This window comes from Blennius ocellaris (assembly GCF_963422515.1).
Source record: "Blennius ocellaris genome assembly, chromosome: 2".
Lineage (NCBI taxonomy): Eukaryota > Metazoa > Chordata > Actinopteri > Blenniiformes > Blenniidae > Blennius > Blennius ocellaris.
In genome coordinates this window covers 11,611,832-11,628,103 of record NC_137651.1, presented here as the reverse complement: position 1 = coordinate 11,628,103, position 16,272 = coordinate 11,611,832, and the positions used below count along the sequence as shown (strand labels likewise).

At 43.7% G+C, this 16,272-nt stretch overlaps 2 protein-coding genes across 2 annotated transcripts in view; one reads left to right on the top strand and one right to left on the bottom strand.

Annotated features, from left to right (window-relative positions):
* Window positions 1–3,091, bottom strand: part of cux1b (cut-like homeobox 1b) — a 57,370-nt gene extending 54,279 nt beyond the window's left edge. The window contains 1 exon segment of the mRNA XM_080504872.1: window positions 2,967–3,091. Coding sequence (XP_080360998.1) covers window positions 2,967–3,029 — 63 coding nt within the window. The 5' untranslated portion in view covers window positions 3,030–3,091.
* A 9,699-nt stretch (window positions 3,092–12,790) lies between these two features.
* LOC308135808 (alpha-(1,3)-fucosyltransferase 4-like) lies at window positions 12,791–14,262 on the top strand. Its single transcript, XM_080503930.1, has one exon. It carries the CDS (start codon window positions 12,797–12,799, stop codon window positions 13,904–13,906), a length of 1,110 nt encoding a protein of 369 aa, XP_080360056.1. The 5' UTR covers window positions 12,791–12,796; the 3' UTR covers window positions 13,907–14,262.
* The last annotated feature ends 2,010 nt before the right edge of the window (window positions 14,263–16,272 follow it).

Sequence of the window (16,272 nt, the reverse complement as noted above, 5' to 3'; positions counted from 1 at the left end):
ACCGCTCTCAAGCAGAAACGCAATGTTCCAGCAAACTGCTTGGCTGGGTCAAAAAAAAAAAAAAGGAAAAAAACAACAGGAGAGAAGAGTGATGATCCCCCCTCTAAAGAAACTCAACTCTGTAATGGACGGACAGGGATTACAGACGTTAAAACCTCCTCCATCTGTAATTCACTGTCACCCTGCCATCATCTCTGAATCACTGATCCACTTTGCAAGTGTGCAAGACCTTGCTAAAAGCATCACTGTTGCACCCATTTGTGTTTGTAGTGGAGAGAGAGAAGGGGGGGGGGGGGGGGGGGGAGGGAAAAAAAAGCACGCAGAGGAGACAAGTTAACAGCTCACTGTGGTGTTTCAAAGCACTCTCTGTCCTGTAACAACCACCTAGCTAGTTTCTCACACAAGGAATGGGACACGCTGATCAAATAGGATTTTAATGAACATCAGCAGTTGGAGCCTGAGGAATAGACGCTATGATGGCTTAAAGCTACTGACATCTAGGTTGGGTTGGATTTTCATCATCAAACGAAACGAGGAAAAGAAAAAAGAGAGAGAGAGAGAGAGAGAGAGAGAGAGAGAGAGAGAGAGAAAACATTCCTTTGCGGGAGACTCTCGCACAGACAAAACAAGACTGTGTGTGCAGTGCACACTGTCCGCTCGATCACCTGGAGGAAGCAAATGAGAAAGCGATTTGGCTGACAGGGCCGTGTGTGTACGCCGTGATCACGTCATGCTAACGCCACAGCAGGCTCAAAAAAAGTAGATCTGGGAAAAAAAAAAAAGAAAAAAAAAAAGGGTTCTTCTCTGACGGCTTTCCTCTCGGAGCCTCTCAGTGGGAGGGAGAGTAAATAAGATGTCATCAATAATAGACAGTGAATGTTCTGAGCAATTCTCAGCGCACGCGCGCGCACACACACACACACACACACACACACACACACACACACACACACACACACACACACACACACACACACACACACACACACACACACACACACACACACAGACAGACGGGCGCACACACACACACACACACACACACACACACACACACACCAGCTCCGGCTGATTCCTATCCTGCAGACAGGCCTGCCAACCGCCAGCCTTTTTGCACACGCTCAGATTCACTGTCCTGACTAATCGCTTGTGATAGGGGCCTTTGCCATAATTACCCAGGGCCTTATCACAAACTTATGCGATGCATTTTTCATGTCCTGGCTGCTGGCGGTGCCTTCACTGTCCGTGCTGGCAGTCAATATGAAAAAAAAGACTGATCTCAGACAAATTCTCTCTCACACACACACATGTAATGAATTCACTTAAAACACACACACACACACACACACACACACACACACACACACACACACACACACACACACACACACACACACACACACACACACACACACACACACACACACACACACACACACACACACACACACACACACACACACACACGGCAAGATAGGTGACAGCAGGGTGAAGGGCCAGAGGAGAGAGAGGAAAAAATATAAAAGGAAGGGAGGGGGGGAGGAGGAGAGGGGGAGGCAGGAAGGGGGTGGGAGGATAGATAGTGAAGAAAGACAAGAGAAAGCAGTCTCATTTTTTTTTTTTTACATCATGCATGGACAAGGGGGTTACGAGTAGGAGGACCAAACAGGATCAAATAAATAGGAGAAGTGAAGCCTTGATGATGTGGCGTAAAACGCAACACAAAGCCCGCTGGGAAGTCTTGTTCACTGTCCTTTTGTCTCCCCAGTCATAGGGGCATCGTGACCTAAATTAAAGTTTAAATCCCAAGCCCGTGCGTTTCACACGATCACGTTTCGGAACAATCGGGCCAGTCTCCATAATGCAATTTTATGTTAATGGCCACGGTGACCAGGGGGGAGGGGGGGGCTTCGCCACAATATTCATAAATTGTGATTCGAAATTCAGCAATGCATGTGAAAAATGCCACGGGAAACACACAACAGTGCCATTGTCTTTGCGTGTCTTGTGATAGGTCAAACACGCTCCAATATACACACACAGGCTATATTCACACAGTGAAACAGGCCCAATATTTCCTGCTCATCTCGTCCCTGTCCGCGGATCGGCTCCGTGCACGCCGTGGTGCACGCGCAACGTGCACAGACCAGGAGTTCATCACCATCACAAGGTCATGATCTACCACATTTTTTATTTATTTTATTTTTTTATTATCATTATTGCACCGTCCCGTCACTTTACTTCCACAAACGTGGCAACGTCTGGGAAAAGAAAAAAAAAAAAACACGCACGGAATACACACGCACATCTCCCAATGAGCGTTTGTGTGGTTTTACCATGAGGAGCGGGCGAAAAAATACCGAGCCGAGTTCGTCAACCAACAATCACGACTTCCACATAAAAAACTGTTCCAAAACCGTTAGCCGATAACGCTGCTAATGTTTCCTTTTCCAACTCAACTGTGTGCGGAAAAGCGAGTGAAAAAGCGGCTTGTTGTGCGTCTGTGCTGCCCGTCCGTACTGCTGGTGTCACCACAGCGCCACCGTATAATGAGTCGCACTTATTTTTTTTCTCCCCCAAATTATCCAACCTTACAGCGGCTAAAGCGTCGGGCTAACTACGGCTACTCGCTCCGGTAAAAGTTGAAGAACACGCAATAAAGAGAGCCAGCCGAAAGCTTTCCGCCGAGCGCCCGGCCGCTGAGCCTCGTATTTCGGCGCATCCCCGCGGCGTCGCCCCGGCTTTTGCCCAGTTGCAGTGTCCGATCGATGTTGAATTGAACAAAGAGGATCAATTTCTGATCAGCGAGAGAACCACTTTCATCAATGTGAGGAAGAGGTCTTGAATTCTCTTCCGAAACACCTCCGCGGCGGCCGCCCGACAAACCCCGGACCCCGGCCCGGCGGAGAAGACGAGGCGGCCGCGGCGGAGGCGCCGCGGACGGTTGGAGCGGAGGTGGAACTGACCTGTAGTTGTTGTAAGTCAAAGCGCTTCCAATATTGAAACATCGATCCTGCATTGGCCGCCATCTTGAGACATATTGAGACAGGAATGAGATGCTGATAGAGAGCGCGGGGGTTGGAGTTCAGTGGAGAGGAGCGGCCGGCTGGAAGACCCGGACCGGAGCCGCGCCGCCGCGCGGCCACGACAGCGGTGGCCGCGCGGACCGGAATAAGCGCGCGCCCCTGTCACCTTAATAACGCCATTATAATTGCTTAAATAGCGTTCTATCGACACTCGGATATCACAGGTAAACAAACGAACTCGCGTTAAATTATTGTGAATTTTAAAACACAAGAAGGAAATAGTTCAGTCTGAGCTCATTCTTCCTCTCCCCCCTCATGTTTCACTGAGTTTGATCAATGTGCATCATGGGGAGCGAAGATCATACAAAAATAATACTAGGAGCCTACTAGTACGGCATATATTAAAAAAAACTAACAAAAAAAAAACTGGGAAGACCCCCATCTGAGGACGCTTTCAGACCAATGTCCCTCTGAGGGAGAATAAATAGATCAAATACATATGTTATTGTTTTTACATCAACAATTAATCCTACCAAAATACTGTGATTCGACTTGTGATCCAACAATTAAAAAAGGAATATTGTTGGTTTAAATACTGTGTGGAGTTCGCATGTTCTCCCTGCATGTGTGTGGAAACCTATGCCCCTCTGGGTACTCTCGTTTCCTTCCACAGTCCAAAAACATGCATATTAGGTTTCACTTCTGTAAACTCTTTTAACACTGCTTTCACAGTGACAATAAATGACTATTCTCTTCCATTCTATTCTATTAATTGTTGATGCTAAATTCTCTTTATGGGTGTGAAATTCATACCCATATAAAGACAATTTAGCACCAACAAACAATGTGAGTGTGTGTGGTTGACTGTCTCTCTTGTGTGTTTGTCCTGTGACAAACTGGAGACGTGTCCAGGGTGTATCCGGCCCTCACCTACAGCAAACTGGGACTGTTTCCAGCACCCAACAGCCTCGCACAGGATTAAGCAGTTTAGAATATGTATGTATGTATGTATGTATGTATGTATGTATGTATGTATGTATGTATGTATGTATGGATGGATGGATGGATGGATGGATGGATGGATGGATGGATGGATGGACTATTCTTTGTCAAGTTATGATCCAACAATTACAAAATGTGAACATAGCATGTGTTATAAAAGTGTAAATTAAAAAAGTGCAATAAAGTAGTTTAAAAATACCTGAACACCTTTTTTTTAATTTTTTTTATTCTTCTTCATTTCAATACTTGTTGAAAAAGACATAAGGGCTCCATTAATGTATGGGCTGAATTATCTATTCATGGCATATAGACTATTAATTTACCACCAAACTTTCTTCTTTTTTTCACATCACTTCCTTGTTAAATCATTGTCGATGTAAGTCGGAGGTTTACATATTTGTTGTCATTTCCAGTGCACCAACGTACCTCCGGCCTTTGAGAACCGGTAAAAGGTGGAGTGGATTGGAACTGGCTCCAGGTGTCTTCAGCCTTTATTTCACTTTAATTACGCTGAACTGTTGTATAACCACTGCTTCATGTGAACACAATATTTGGGCATCATTATCTAATGTTGCTTTCTGCTTGTTTTTTTATATATTGTGAGAAACACTGGTTTGTTGTTTGGATTGGATGCAAACAGTGAAAGATCACACATGAAGAAGATATATGTAGTTGACAAATTCCCTCCGAGCTTTATGTAAATGTGGCATGCGATGTGAAGCTAATTTCTGTTTGGAAAGTCAAAATCCAGTTTGGTTTTTTCTTTAGGTATTGTCGAGGTATTCTTTTGAACCGCCGCCACAGCGAGCAGCCCAGTAGCCAGAGTGTCAATGTGCATACATCTCCTTTGTTGAAGTGACCTTGAGCAATGCACTGAACCCTGGCTGTTCCTGAGGCGTCACTCCTGCTGACCATGTCCTCTGACCCTCTTGGTGTGTGGACGTGCCTCAGAGGGATATGCAAAGAATTTCTAATTACACTGTATGCTCCCTGTGCCCCGAATTCCTGCGTCAAACTGCACAGTTTCATTCGCCTTAGAACACGTCGCCTGTCGCAGATTCCACCGCGGGTTGCTCGTCACACCAAACCAGCGCTAAACTGCTCAGGTTTATCAGGTTGACAAATCTGCCATGCACATTGTTTTCATTTCAGCACTTTGTGGCTTCCCACATGTGACTTGTTGAGTGTGCCGAGAAGCCAGGCTGTGTGGAAAAATCCACGCCTGCATTTACAGGGTTTTGTTTTTTTTTTAGAATTTCTCAACCAGTCAGGGACTTTAGATGAAATGGTTTACAGCTCCTTATGTTTACCTCCAATCATTTTAATTTCTTTACCACCATTCCACTTTAATAGCAGTCACCATAAATAGACAGCGAGAGAATTTGCCATAAATAATAACACCTGAAGCACGGAGTTTTTGTGGACGCAAAAGTGGGAACTTTTGTGCTTTGACTTTGCTCAACTCTCTGACTCTCGCTCCTCCATCTTGAATGCTAGTCAGTGCTCAACTAACAGCCTTAATAACTTTTCTCTATTTTATCCTTCATTTGTGAATATGATCCTGTGTACTCAAGGCCGCTTTCATTTTTGCTTTTTTAATCACATCCTGCCACATCCTTTACAAATGCTAAGGATTCTGTCCATCTCTGCAGATGCTGTATGTGACATTTTTTTTCACATTACATTAATATAAGTGAAGTATACTGAGATGTTGACGTGTTAGGATAGACAGTTTGTCGCATGTGAATCGATAAAGGCGGTGTATAATCCTCTCATTCCTTTCTCTTTGTTCACTGCTGTTCCTTGACCTGGACTCCCTGACTTGTGATGCTACCTATCATTAAGCCGAACCAGAAATACAGGTCTGACATAATCTGCATAAGCTCAGGAGCCTTGCAATGTGACCATTATGCTGCACGCGTGCAGTTATCTCTTTCCATCGCACAAAGAAACGCCTGTCAAAGGAACTTGATACTTTTTATTCCAGCGTGACCTGTGAAACAGAAACAGTGTTCAACACTGTTTTTGTCAACAAAACCAGTGAAAATTATTTTATAGATATGTATTTGCACTGACAAGTTGTTTCATAATGTTTCATAATAATGTTTCATAATCGCTTGATGTTATATTTTTATTTTGAACTTTACAAGGAATTAGATTTTAATAGACCCAAAAGCTCAGCTGATCATTATTGATATATGTACAGTTTAGGGACAAAGTCCAGGTAAAATCTTGTTCTTGTAAAGGGATTTGGTAACAATGTGCCGTGACAACAAGTCCAATTTCCTCACATTCATTCTCTAAGTTTCTAGACTGTATCAAAAAAAGAAGTCAACACCGTCTTTTTATTGTTTCATGAAACAGACAAAGAAAGTTGATCTAAAATCGACAAGTTTTCCGCTTCGCTAAAATTCCGTGGTTGCGCGGGATATGATTCAGATCGTTTTTACACTCATCAAACCCAACCAGTGATTCCCTCATGCCTGGAAGATGAAAGCAATGTCATCTTGGAAGCGATCACTTTCATCACTTTAAGTTATCGCTGCAAACCATTTTCTATTGGGTGGCAGTGAGTCTGCCCTCTCTGATAGAGCACACACGCTCACCACAGTTTCCCAAACTGTAACACGTCTTCATCTCGTCATTGTGAGGGTCAGACACCTGTTAAAATATGAATTTTTTACATTCTCACTTGGTCCAGTGGTGTTTTAAAGTATGGTGTCAGTCTCCCCTAGGGAGCATGGGGGGGGGGGGGGGGGGCAGGAAAATCTGGAGGTTGGAGAGATACTGTTTCTTCCTTGTCAAAATATGAGTCAGTTTAACAAAACACATCTAAGAACTGATTAAACTGTAAGCATAATGCAGCAGAAAGATATGATTGCAAATAAGATTTAGTGCAAAAAAATCACAGGTGTAACAAATAGTGTATAAAATGAATTTGTGAGATATTTAGCTACGAACAATATTCTTACATAATCTCTAAAACCTCACAAAGTTAGTTATTAATTTGACGTCCTCCCACACCTCGAAAACTTGTTGTCGCGACACTCGACCACCAAATTTGCATTCATCTTTGTCATGATTTGTTTCTGCACTGCACCCCGACTTGGTACCTTAACTCACGTGATTGTTTATTGACTTCTCTTGGTAACATTTTTAACCTGCACATTTTCATAGGAGCTGGTTTTCGGTTTTATAATGGATACCAGGCATCGCACGATGCAGAAATACACACTGGCCATATTTTCCACTCCTATGTATTCATGTTTTAATTTCATTTTAAACACACACACACACACACACACACACACACACACACACACACACACACACACACACACACACACACACACACACACACACACACACACACACACACACACACACACACACACACACACACACACACACCAGTGAAGACACGTTCTACTGAAACAGTAAGCTCTGGTTATCCATGACCCAACAATCAATCACATCAACAAATCACAAAAATGTTCCCCTTGTCATCTTCATACAAATTCAGCATCTGCAAATTAAATGTTTCCTAATTGACTCATTGGATATATTTTCTTTCATTTTTTTCATTGTCACCGATTTGAGCCTTTGTCAGGCTTGAACAAAACATTCATGTGATGTTATGCTGCCAAATCTGAAAGCAGCCAAATCTCCTTTTGATCATCTATGCAAGAGTAAACATTAGATATAATGTGGTACCAAAAAAAAACCAGCCCATGAATAATCTTATAAAGAACAAAAACACGTGAAATGAACTTTCATCTCATCTCGGGCATATAGCAAAGCACCTGTTCTTCAGGGAGACCATTAAACCCGCCTGTTTCCACTTGTAATGGTAATTTATCTGAGGAGAGCAGTGCACTCAAAGATCTCTCCATTTTTAATCCTGCGTCTCAAGATCTCTATACGAGTTGTTGTGTGTGTTTTTTTTTAATGCAAAACCATATACTTATCAGCAATAATTTGATCTGAGGAATAAATATTTCCCACCCAAAGTGTGCAATAACGGTCTTAGAAGCCAAATAGAGCCAGATCATTTGTACACTCCTCTCGACCCCTTTGCATCTTAACATGCGCCGTCTCCATGAGGATTTGACTGAATCTTCACTAGACTCTGGATTACTTTGAAGCAGTCGGGGGTGCACAGTGTAAGCCGGAACAAGTAACAGTCTAAGTTATCAATCTGCCTACAAATTATCATGTTCGAGCTGCAGAGGTCCATGCATGTTTGCCATGGATGATTTGAGAGGGGTTTTTTTCTTTTCCCAACTTGCCTTTTTATTACACACCGTGGTAAAATTAGAGAGGAGGAATCAAACAGCATAAATTGTTCATGAAAGGGACAGCAGAAGAAAACATGCTGGGGCCCAGAAATGCTGCCTCCAAAAAGGAAAAACCTCATCTTATTTTTGGTTAAAGTTTAAATATAGAGAAACAAACGCATATTCTTTGTGTCATTGCCATTATACTATTAGATCTTATGCTGCGACGGAGCTGCAGGGTCTGAACTAAAACAGCCTTTCTGTCCTTTGGCTTTCCCACTTTTCTCTGTTTGTGTCCTTTTTTTCCCTCCTGCTCATTGACTCTGCCTGTAAGGTGCTTTTAGCGGGCCTTGTGTGGCCGGGTTAGAGATGGATGTGTGGCCCTTGGGAGCCGCAGGCAGAGTGCTACACTGATCATGTCAGACAGGCTGGGGAGGCTGCATAAGATCATCATCACCCAGCAGTGGAGTGAATTGCCGCAGTGGCACTTTCACACAACCTCTGACCTCCGGGATAACCTCTGAGGTCATGATCAAGGTCAGGGGTCAGCCAGGGCCTCAGTGATCAGGCACCATCGCAAGCCCCTCCTTCCCTTTCCTCGTGGTGTTTTGTTTTTTGTTTTTGTTTTGTTTTTTGTTTTTTTAGGTACCAAAACTCTCTCTCCCCCTTAATTTTTCCCCCTCTGTCTTTCCTTCATCTTCTATCTGTTTCTTTATCGCTCACACTCTCTTTCACCAGCCGGGACCAATTGAGACATCCCATCCCCCGGGAACGCAAAAAGGAAAGCAAGAGAAAATCAATAGGAAAGATGAGTGAAGACCTGGAGGTCCCATCAAAAACTGAATGCTTTGCTCTGTACTGGTATGATTCACAAGGCCACAACAACACACTCACATACACAGACACACGGTAGTGTTGCTTCGGAGGAACAGGAAGGCAGCAGTAAACGTATCTCTGTAAAATGTGCCGGAACTATTGGAAAATCGGCAAAATGGTTTCCAAGGTCAACATGAAATATATCCCGTTACTCTGTTTACATGATGTCAGTTTCAGCTGTGATACTTGTGCTGAGGAGGAAGCAATATTGATGCCTGCATGGAGAATCAGGGCCTGTAACAATGGTGGCACATTTGCATGTCACACGGGTCGGGATGAGGGAAAGAATGACATGGGCACAAGTGTCCATTGCATGGAAAATTATGTATGGAAAAAAAAAAAAAAACTATTAAGAAACAACAGGATACGACTAGATGGTGACTATTTCTGGTTGTCATATCTGTTTCGATGAGTCATTGTTAGATTGTGGAAAGAACACTTGAAATGTGTACTTTTAGCTATTGTTACATTGCTTTAATCAGGTGAAAATATAATTGACCTCTGGCAAGAAGTAGTTCTTTGATTATTGTTGGTTACAAAAAAAACTAACCAAAATTGTCAAAGTATTTGTATATTCACATTGTAAAACAAATAGGCAGTAAACATTCTGCATATAGCTTAAAAACAATAAAGTACATGGTAAACAAATGAGAATGTAAAGCAGGAAATAATGAATTACAATTATATTGGCAAAAGGGAGATCAAAATGTTTTCATAATTTCCGTGTGAGTTGATTTCTTTTAAGACATTGTGCAAATAATTCTTAATTAAGAGAAGTATTATCTACTTGAATAAAAGCCACAGATACTAAATGATTTTGAATATTTATAATTAGAGCCAAGCGTGTTTAACTGTCTGCATATTTCTGTTCATAAAAAAAATCATAGAAATGAACCAAAAAAATGTGCTGATTGAAAAAGAAAGAATTTCTATCTTTTCCTGATATCCTGAGAATCATAACCCATATGTGTTCATAATGTTGATCCTCAGCTTGTCTATATCACTTATATAAAAGATTGTCGTTTCTTCCAACACAAGATAACCCCCGGGCAGGACATTAAATGATCAGCCCAAAATAGAACTGTTCAGATGAAAGGGAGGATAAATAATGCAGAAAGAATACAAAACCTCTTATGGGTAGAACGAGTCACACACGCACCCACATGCACGCTCAAGACATGCTTCTTCTTTCTTTCTTTTTTTTTTCTTCCTTTCTTCCTTGCTCCATGGTGAAGAAAAGTGAATGGATGTAACAGGAAGGAGGAGGACCCAGTGGGGACACACATGCTTCTTGCTTCATCTCCTCCCACTCCTCCTTGTCTGCCATTTTTTTTTTTCCGCTCAGAGTCAGACTTCATGACATGCTCCGTGTCCATGGGGAGGAATAATGTTGTCCCAGCCACGGCGTGTTTTTCCTGCCCACCAGAGCTCAGACACAACACGCAGCTCAGGACTTCCAACTCATCACTTTTTCATGAGTTCTGATCAGGATGCATCCAGAAGCGCACAGCAAACCAGGACAGTTGATCCTTCTCTTTCTCGCTCTCTTTTTTTTAAACATACAAAGTCATGTTGTCCATGTCTTTTTAAGAGTGTGTGTTTGTGTTTTGCTTTCAGTATTTGTGCAAGTTGGATCATCCTGTTAAACCTGTGAGTCATTTATTAACATTTCCGGTTAGAGGGTGTTGCAGTGCTGGGTCATGTCTTATTAATAAAACATTTCGCGACAAACCTTTTCAAAGCCTCGCTACTGCATGCCTAATTTCGAGCTGGCATGTTTATTCATTTGCCAAATTAAACATGCACGTTTTAAAAGAAAAAAAACCAACAACTGCCACGGCAGTGAAGCGATGCTGCTTGTAAAACCCTTGAGCTTGTGCAGGGAGACATCTAGTGGTGAAAAGTAGGTACTGCGGTTTATATAGGGAGACGTGGATGACTGGCAAAATATTCACAAGTCAACATATAAAATATGAAGCTTTATTTTTTATTGAAGCGATCCACCATGATTGTATATTTTGGTGCGGATGTGTACGTGTATATTGGAGAGGGATGGACTGTCTGAATGAACGCGATTGTTGGTAATATGAATGTAAAAGTATTTTATATTATATGGAAAAACTCAAAAGAAAAAACAGGATTCTGACGATCAAATATTGGGAAATGGCGTGGAGTTTTACTTCTTCCTACCCTTTTTTCCTACATGTTGAATTCGATATTTCTGTTTCCCCTGCCCTCTCCACTTCCAAAGATGTATGACCATGTACAACACTGTACACAGACACCTTGGTCAATCTGTGTGTGCATGTGCGTGTGTACTTATTTTATGTAAATGTCGTTTTTTTATTTAGAAAAAAAAAAATTGCACAAAATTAGGATACATCTTTGTTTATAAATTCACCATTGTAAGAGGAATGACAATCACTGGATCTCACAATGGTAAACATCGAAATACGTGTGTTTTTTCGTCTTTACTTTTATAAGGCGTTCCTGACTCGTGACTGGCTTGGAGGTCTGAGTCATAATAGAGTCACTTCTAACACATAATGCAGTACGATGTGTGACAACGGGGTTGTACAAGCTGTCACAGCAATCTAATTAGAAACTCAGTCAAACATGTCTGCTTTTGCACAGTTTAAACTCTCATATGAATTGATTATTTGAGGTGCTTTAGGTTTATACCTTTTATCAAGGTTTTCTGTTGTAATTGAGGAATGTTGTGTTGCATTGACATGTTGAATATGTTCATGTGACTCAGGCCTCGGTCTCACAAACCTTACATACAATACAGCCATTGTATTTTCAATGTTTTTTGTCCATATGAACTGCAATCAGATTAGTGCTAGTGCGGGAAAAGAGGAATTCGTCATAATATTTTGTAAGTTGTGAAATCGTTCATACAGTATACTAACTTTGTATTTCTGACAGTGTACTTCTCTGCTTTGAAGGCAGGGCTCCATGTTATAAACAGCAAACAACCTCATAAGCTGAACGGAAAAATATGCCTGTTTCTATTTAGAAATTCCTTTAAAAAAAAAAAAAAATTTTTATTTTCCATCGGCGGGGAACCAAATGTTGGTTCAAGTTGTTTACCCAACCTAAATGTACCTGGGAGGCCCTCCAAGAGTCAACAGGCCTCACAAAAAACCTCATTCATTGGGAACTGAAACGCAGTAGCCACGTCAAGATATGAGTATGCCATTCAGGAATGTTTGTTTTGGTTTTTTTCCTCACCAAATGATGATTAGATCAAAGATGACTTGTGACACCGGTTTTGCTGTAATTTGATGCTAATGCACTGCTGATCACACCTGAAACTACAGTTCATCATAGAGGAGGACAGAAAGGTGTGACTTTTTAAACTTGCTGTGGACACTCCACTTTCCAACGTGTGGCTTCAGACACAATCTGTAAAGTCTCGTGTGTGTGTGTGTGTGTGTGTGTGTGTGTGTGTGTGTGTGTGTGTGTGTGTGTGTGTGTGTGTGTGTGTGTGTGTGTGTGTGTGTGTGTGTGTGTGTGTGTGTGTGGTGGTGGGGGGGGGGGGGGGGGGGGGGGGGGGGTGACAGGAGGGAAAAGGGGCATCTCTTGGAGCTGGCTTGGTGCACAAGGGAAAACATGCACCCGGATTTCTTCCACGAGGAAAACCTCGCCGTCAGACGGATCTTGTCTCTGTGTTTGGCTGCGGCGGGTTTTGCTCTGGTACCGGGGCTGTGTTTGCTCCTACTCTCCCCGGACGCGCTCCCCGGTGGACCCTTCGCCCCCTTCCTGGAGGACGCCGGCAGGCACACCTTGCTCCTGGTGTGGGTGCATCCGTTTGGCACGCGCGTCCAGATTCCCGACTGCCGGGAGCGGTTCGGCTTCAGCGGGTGCGAGGTCACCGACGACAGGAGCTTGTACGCCCGGGCCGACGCTGTGCTCATCCACCACCGGGACGTCTCCTCCGGGGCCGCTCGTCTGCCTCCGGAGCCGCGGCCGCCGGGCCAGAAGTGGATCTGGCTGAACCTGGAGTCTCCGACGCACTCGTCCAGACTGTGGGAGTACGAGGGGGTTTACAACCTCACGATGAGCTACCGGGAAGACTCCGACGTCTCTCTGCCGTACGGGCTCTTGATCCCAGACGCGCACTTGGACGAAGTTCCCAGGGGCCGTTTGCCGTACGCGCTCGGAGGAGGAACCGCCCCCTCCGATCTCCGTCCACGCCTCGTGGCCTGGGTGGTCAGCCACTGGTCCGAGTCCCACGCGCGCGTCGTCTTCTACAGGCTTCTGAAAGATCACGTCCAGGTCGACGTGTTCGGGAGGGCGGGTCAACCGATCCCACCTGGCCGTGACAGCGTGGTGGACCTGATCAGACGCTACCGGTTCTACCTGGCGATGGAGAACTCGCAGCACACCGACTACATCACGGAGAAGCTGTGGAACGCGGTGCGCGGCGGCGCCATCCCGGTGGTCCTCGGTCCGTCCAGGAAGAACTACGAGCGCTTCCTGCCCCCCGAGGCCTTCATCCACGTGGAGGACTTCCCCACGGCGTGGGACCTGGCCCAGTACCTGCTGGAGGTGAAGGACAGTCCAGCTCTGATTCAGAAACACCTCAGCTGGAGGAAACACTATAACCTATATATCCCGTCCCACTGGGGTGAACACTACTGCACGGCCTGCAGGGCCACCCAGAAGAGCCGAGGCAGGATTGATATAGTGAAAAACCTTACAAGGTGGTTTTATTCATGACAGCCTCTTCCAGTGTCACCTCTGGGAAGATGCACTTGGACACCTGCTGCTGAAGAATATTCACAGAGGGAAATATCGGTTATTAATAATGGTTACAAATTACTTACTTGGCTTGTTTAGTCTGAATTGGCTCATCCTGGTGCCTCATAACCTGTATTAATAGTCACCTTCAGCTACATTATGTGCTATTTGATTGGATTTGTTTTCCCTCCCTGTCACAACTTGGACTATTCAACAACTCCAAGTCAAAACTTAATCTGAGACGAGACATAATGAGCACTGAATGCACAAGAACATTTTGCTCGCAATGTTGCTCCCACAGTAAAGGTCTGTCACCAACCCAGCCATTAATTGCCTTTGTGGATAGGTTGTGGAAAAACCCTTGTTTTATAATGACAATAAATCGAGAATTCCACCAATGTATGGCTTGAGTTTAAAGTGAAATACCCATTCATCCATCTATCTTCTATCCCACTTATCCAGTTCAGGGTCGCAGGGCGATGGAGCCGATCCCACCCTCCTGTGGGCGACGGCGGAGGACACCCTGGACAGGTCACCAGTCTGTCACAGGGCAAACACATATAGACATGCAAACCGCACACACTCACATTCACACTTAGGGGCAATTTAGCATCGCCAATTGACCTCACATGCATTTTTTTGGGGCTGCGGGAGGAAACCGGAGTACTCGGAGGAAACCCACAGACTGGGAAGTGAAACACATGATTTTTAATTCTAACTTGTTCGAGGTGCAACGCTGTTGAAATGGAAGGGAGGCCTGTCTGCACGAGGATGTTATTGTCAACCCTATAGCACCGACATGGCTTGTCATTCTGTTATATCTCTTCATGAAACTGTTTTCCATGTGCGCCCCTTGTTAAGTAAATTGTCCAGATCGGAGAGCATGGCAGGAGAGGAGATACTTCCACCGAGATCACTTGACATGAACACTGAAGGAGTGATGTGTGCAAAGCTTTTGGCTTTCCATCAACAATGGGAAAATAACAAGTACAGATTCTGTAATATGAAAGGTCCGGAAAAAGAAACCAGAGGGGAAATTTGCTGCTACATTGTGGCCAAGCTACGCTTTATTTTTAAATCTTGTTCGCTTCCCTCCCTTGTGTTCATTCGACTCACAGAGCCCAACAGAATACAGCCCAATGTTTCATGTTCAGTTTATGTGATGACATTCGTCTGATTAATGAAGTATGTTTAGTTGGTGTGTTTGAATTAAACAAGACGAAGACTGTGGACATTTCCTCACAGAGGAAAGATAATGTTCTCTATCACTGGAGTGTGAATAGTGCTGTTTATTTTCTTGGCAGAATCTGAGCAACACACCTTACATGCACGTAGTTTAATTACCTTACAACAAACCAATAACTTTTAAATAAAATAATCTGCTCTCTCCACGCAAACCAGCAAATAAAGTCTATAATGACTGCCCCAGTTACAGACTTTTGAGTTTGCTAAACTGAAATTGGGAAAATCTATGCCAAATCACTTGCATAATGCATGCTCAGTGAGTTCATGGTAATCAGGCAGGGTGTATTTAGTCCAGGACACTTTTGACAATATGAGAAGACCTATTTTCCCCCGCTCTCAATCACAAATGGATCTAAACCCAATTGCTTTGCCTGGTTACTCAACCCATTTGAGAAACCCACCATGAAACCTCATTTCTGAGTGTCGAGGAGGGATTGAGGATTCCATGGTGCAAAGTGACCCGACAGTCAGACTGTGCTCAATCACCACTACAAAATACCTGTGGGACCAGTCTTTTGCCTCAGGAACAGCAGCCACCCACACAAAAGAGCATATATAAACCTGGAGTCATGCATCTTGACTGTGGCAGTATGGGGGTATTTACAGCCTCGCACTGAGCTTCCGTGAGGGCGCTGGAATTCCTCTGCAAAAAAAGACAGTGAACACAGGCAGGAAGTGTCATACCAGAGATCAGGAAATATAAAACGTTTAGCCACTCTTTGCTGATGCATCATGTATCCATGAGAAAGCTCAAGGAACAAAACATATATTTGCCCTGAGATAAGTGACTTTATTGAGCTTTTTGTTTCAGTGGTTCAGTGCAATGGATGGCGTAGTCTACTGTGTGCATGCAGCCTGGTGAGACCCTTCTCTCCAGATAGAACTGTTATTATAGTTTCCTCCCAGGAGGCGGGGCTGTTTCCATTAAAGTTAATCCAATGGGACAGAGAAGCGCATTAATGATGTCCATCCTTTCTTGTACCACTTATAATCAAATGATTCTCTACCAATGTGGAAATTCGAATTCCCATTTGCTTCTATTTCTATGTTATTTTTTAGTGTAGAAAAAAAAGTTCCCATTATGCAGTTGTTTTGTCTTT

Excerpts from the sequence above, each read along its gene's own strand:
- LOC308135808 (XM_080503930.1), top strand. The coding sequence starts at position 12,797 with ATGCACCCGGATTTCTTCCACGAGGAAAACCTCGCCGTCAGACGGATC.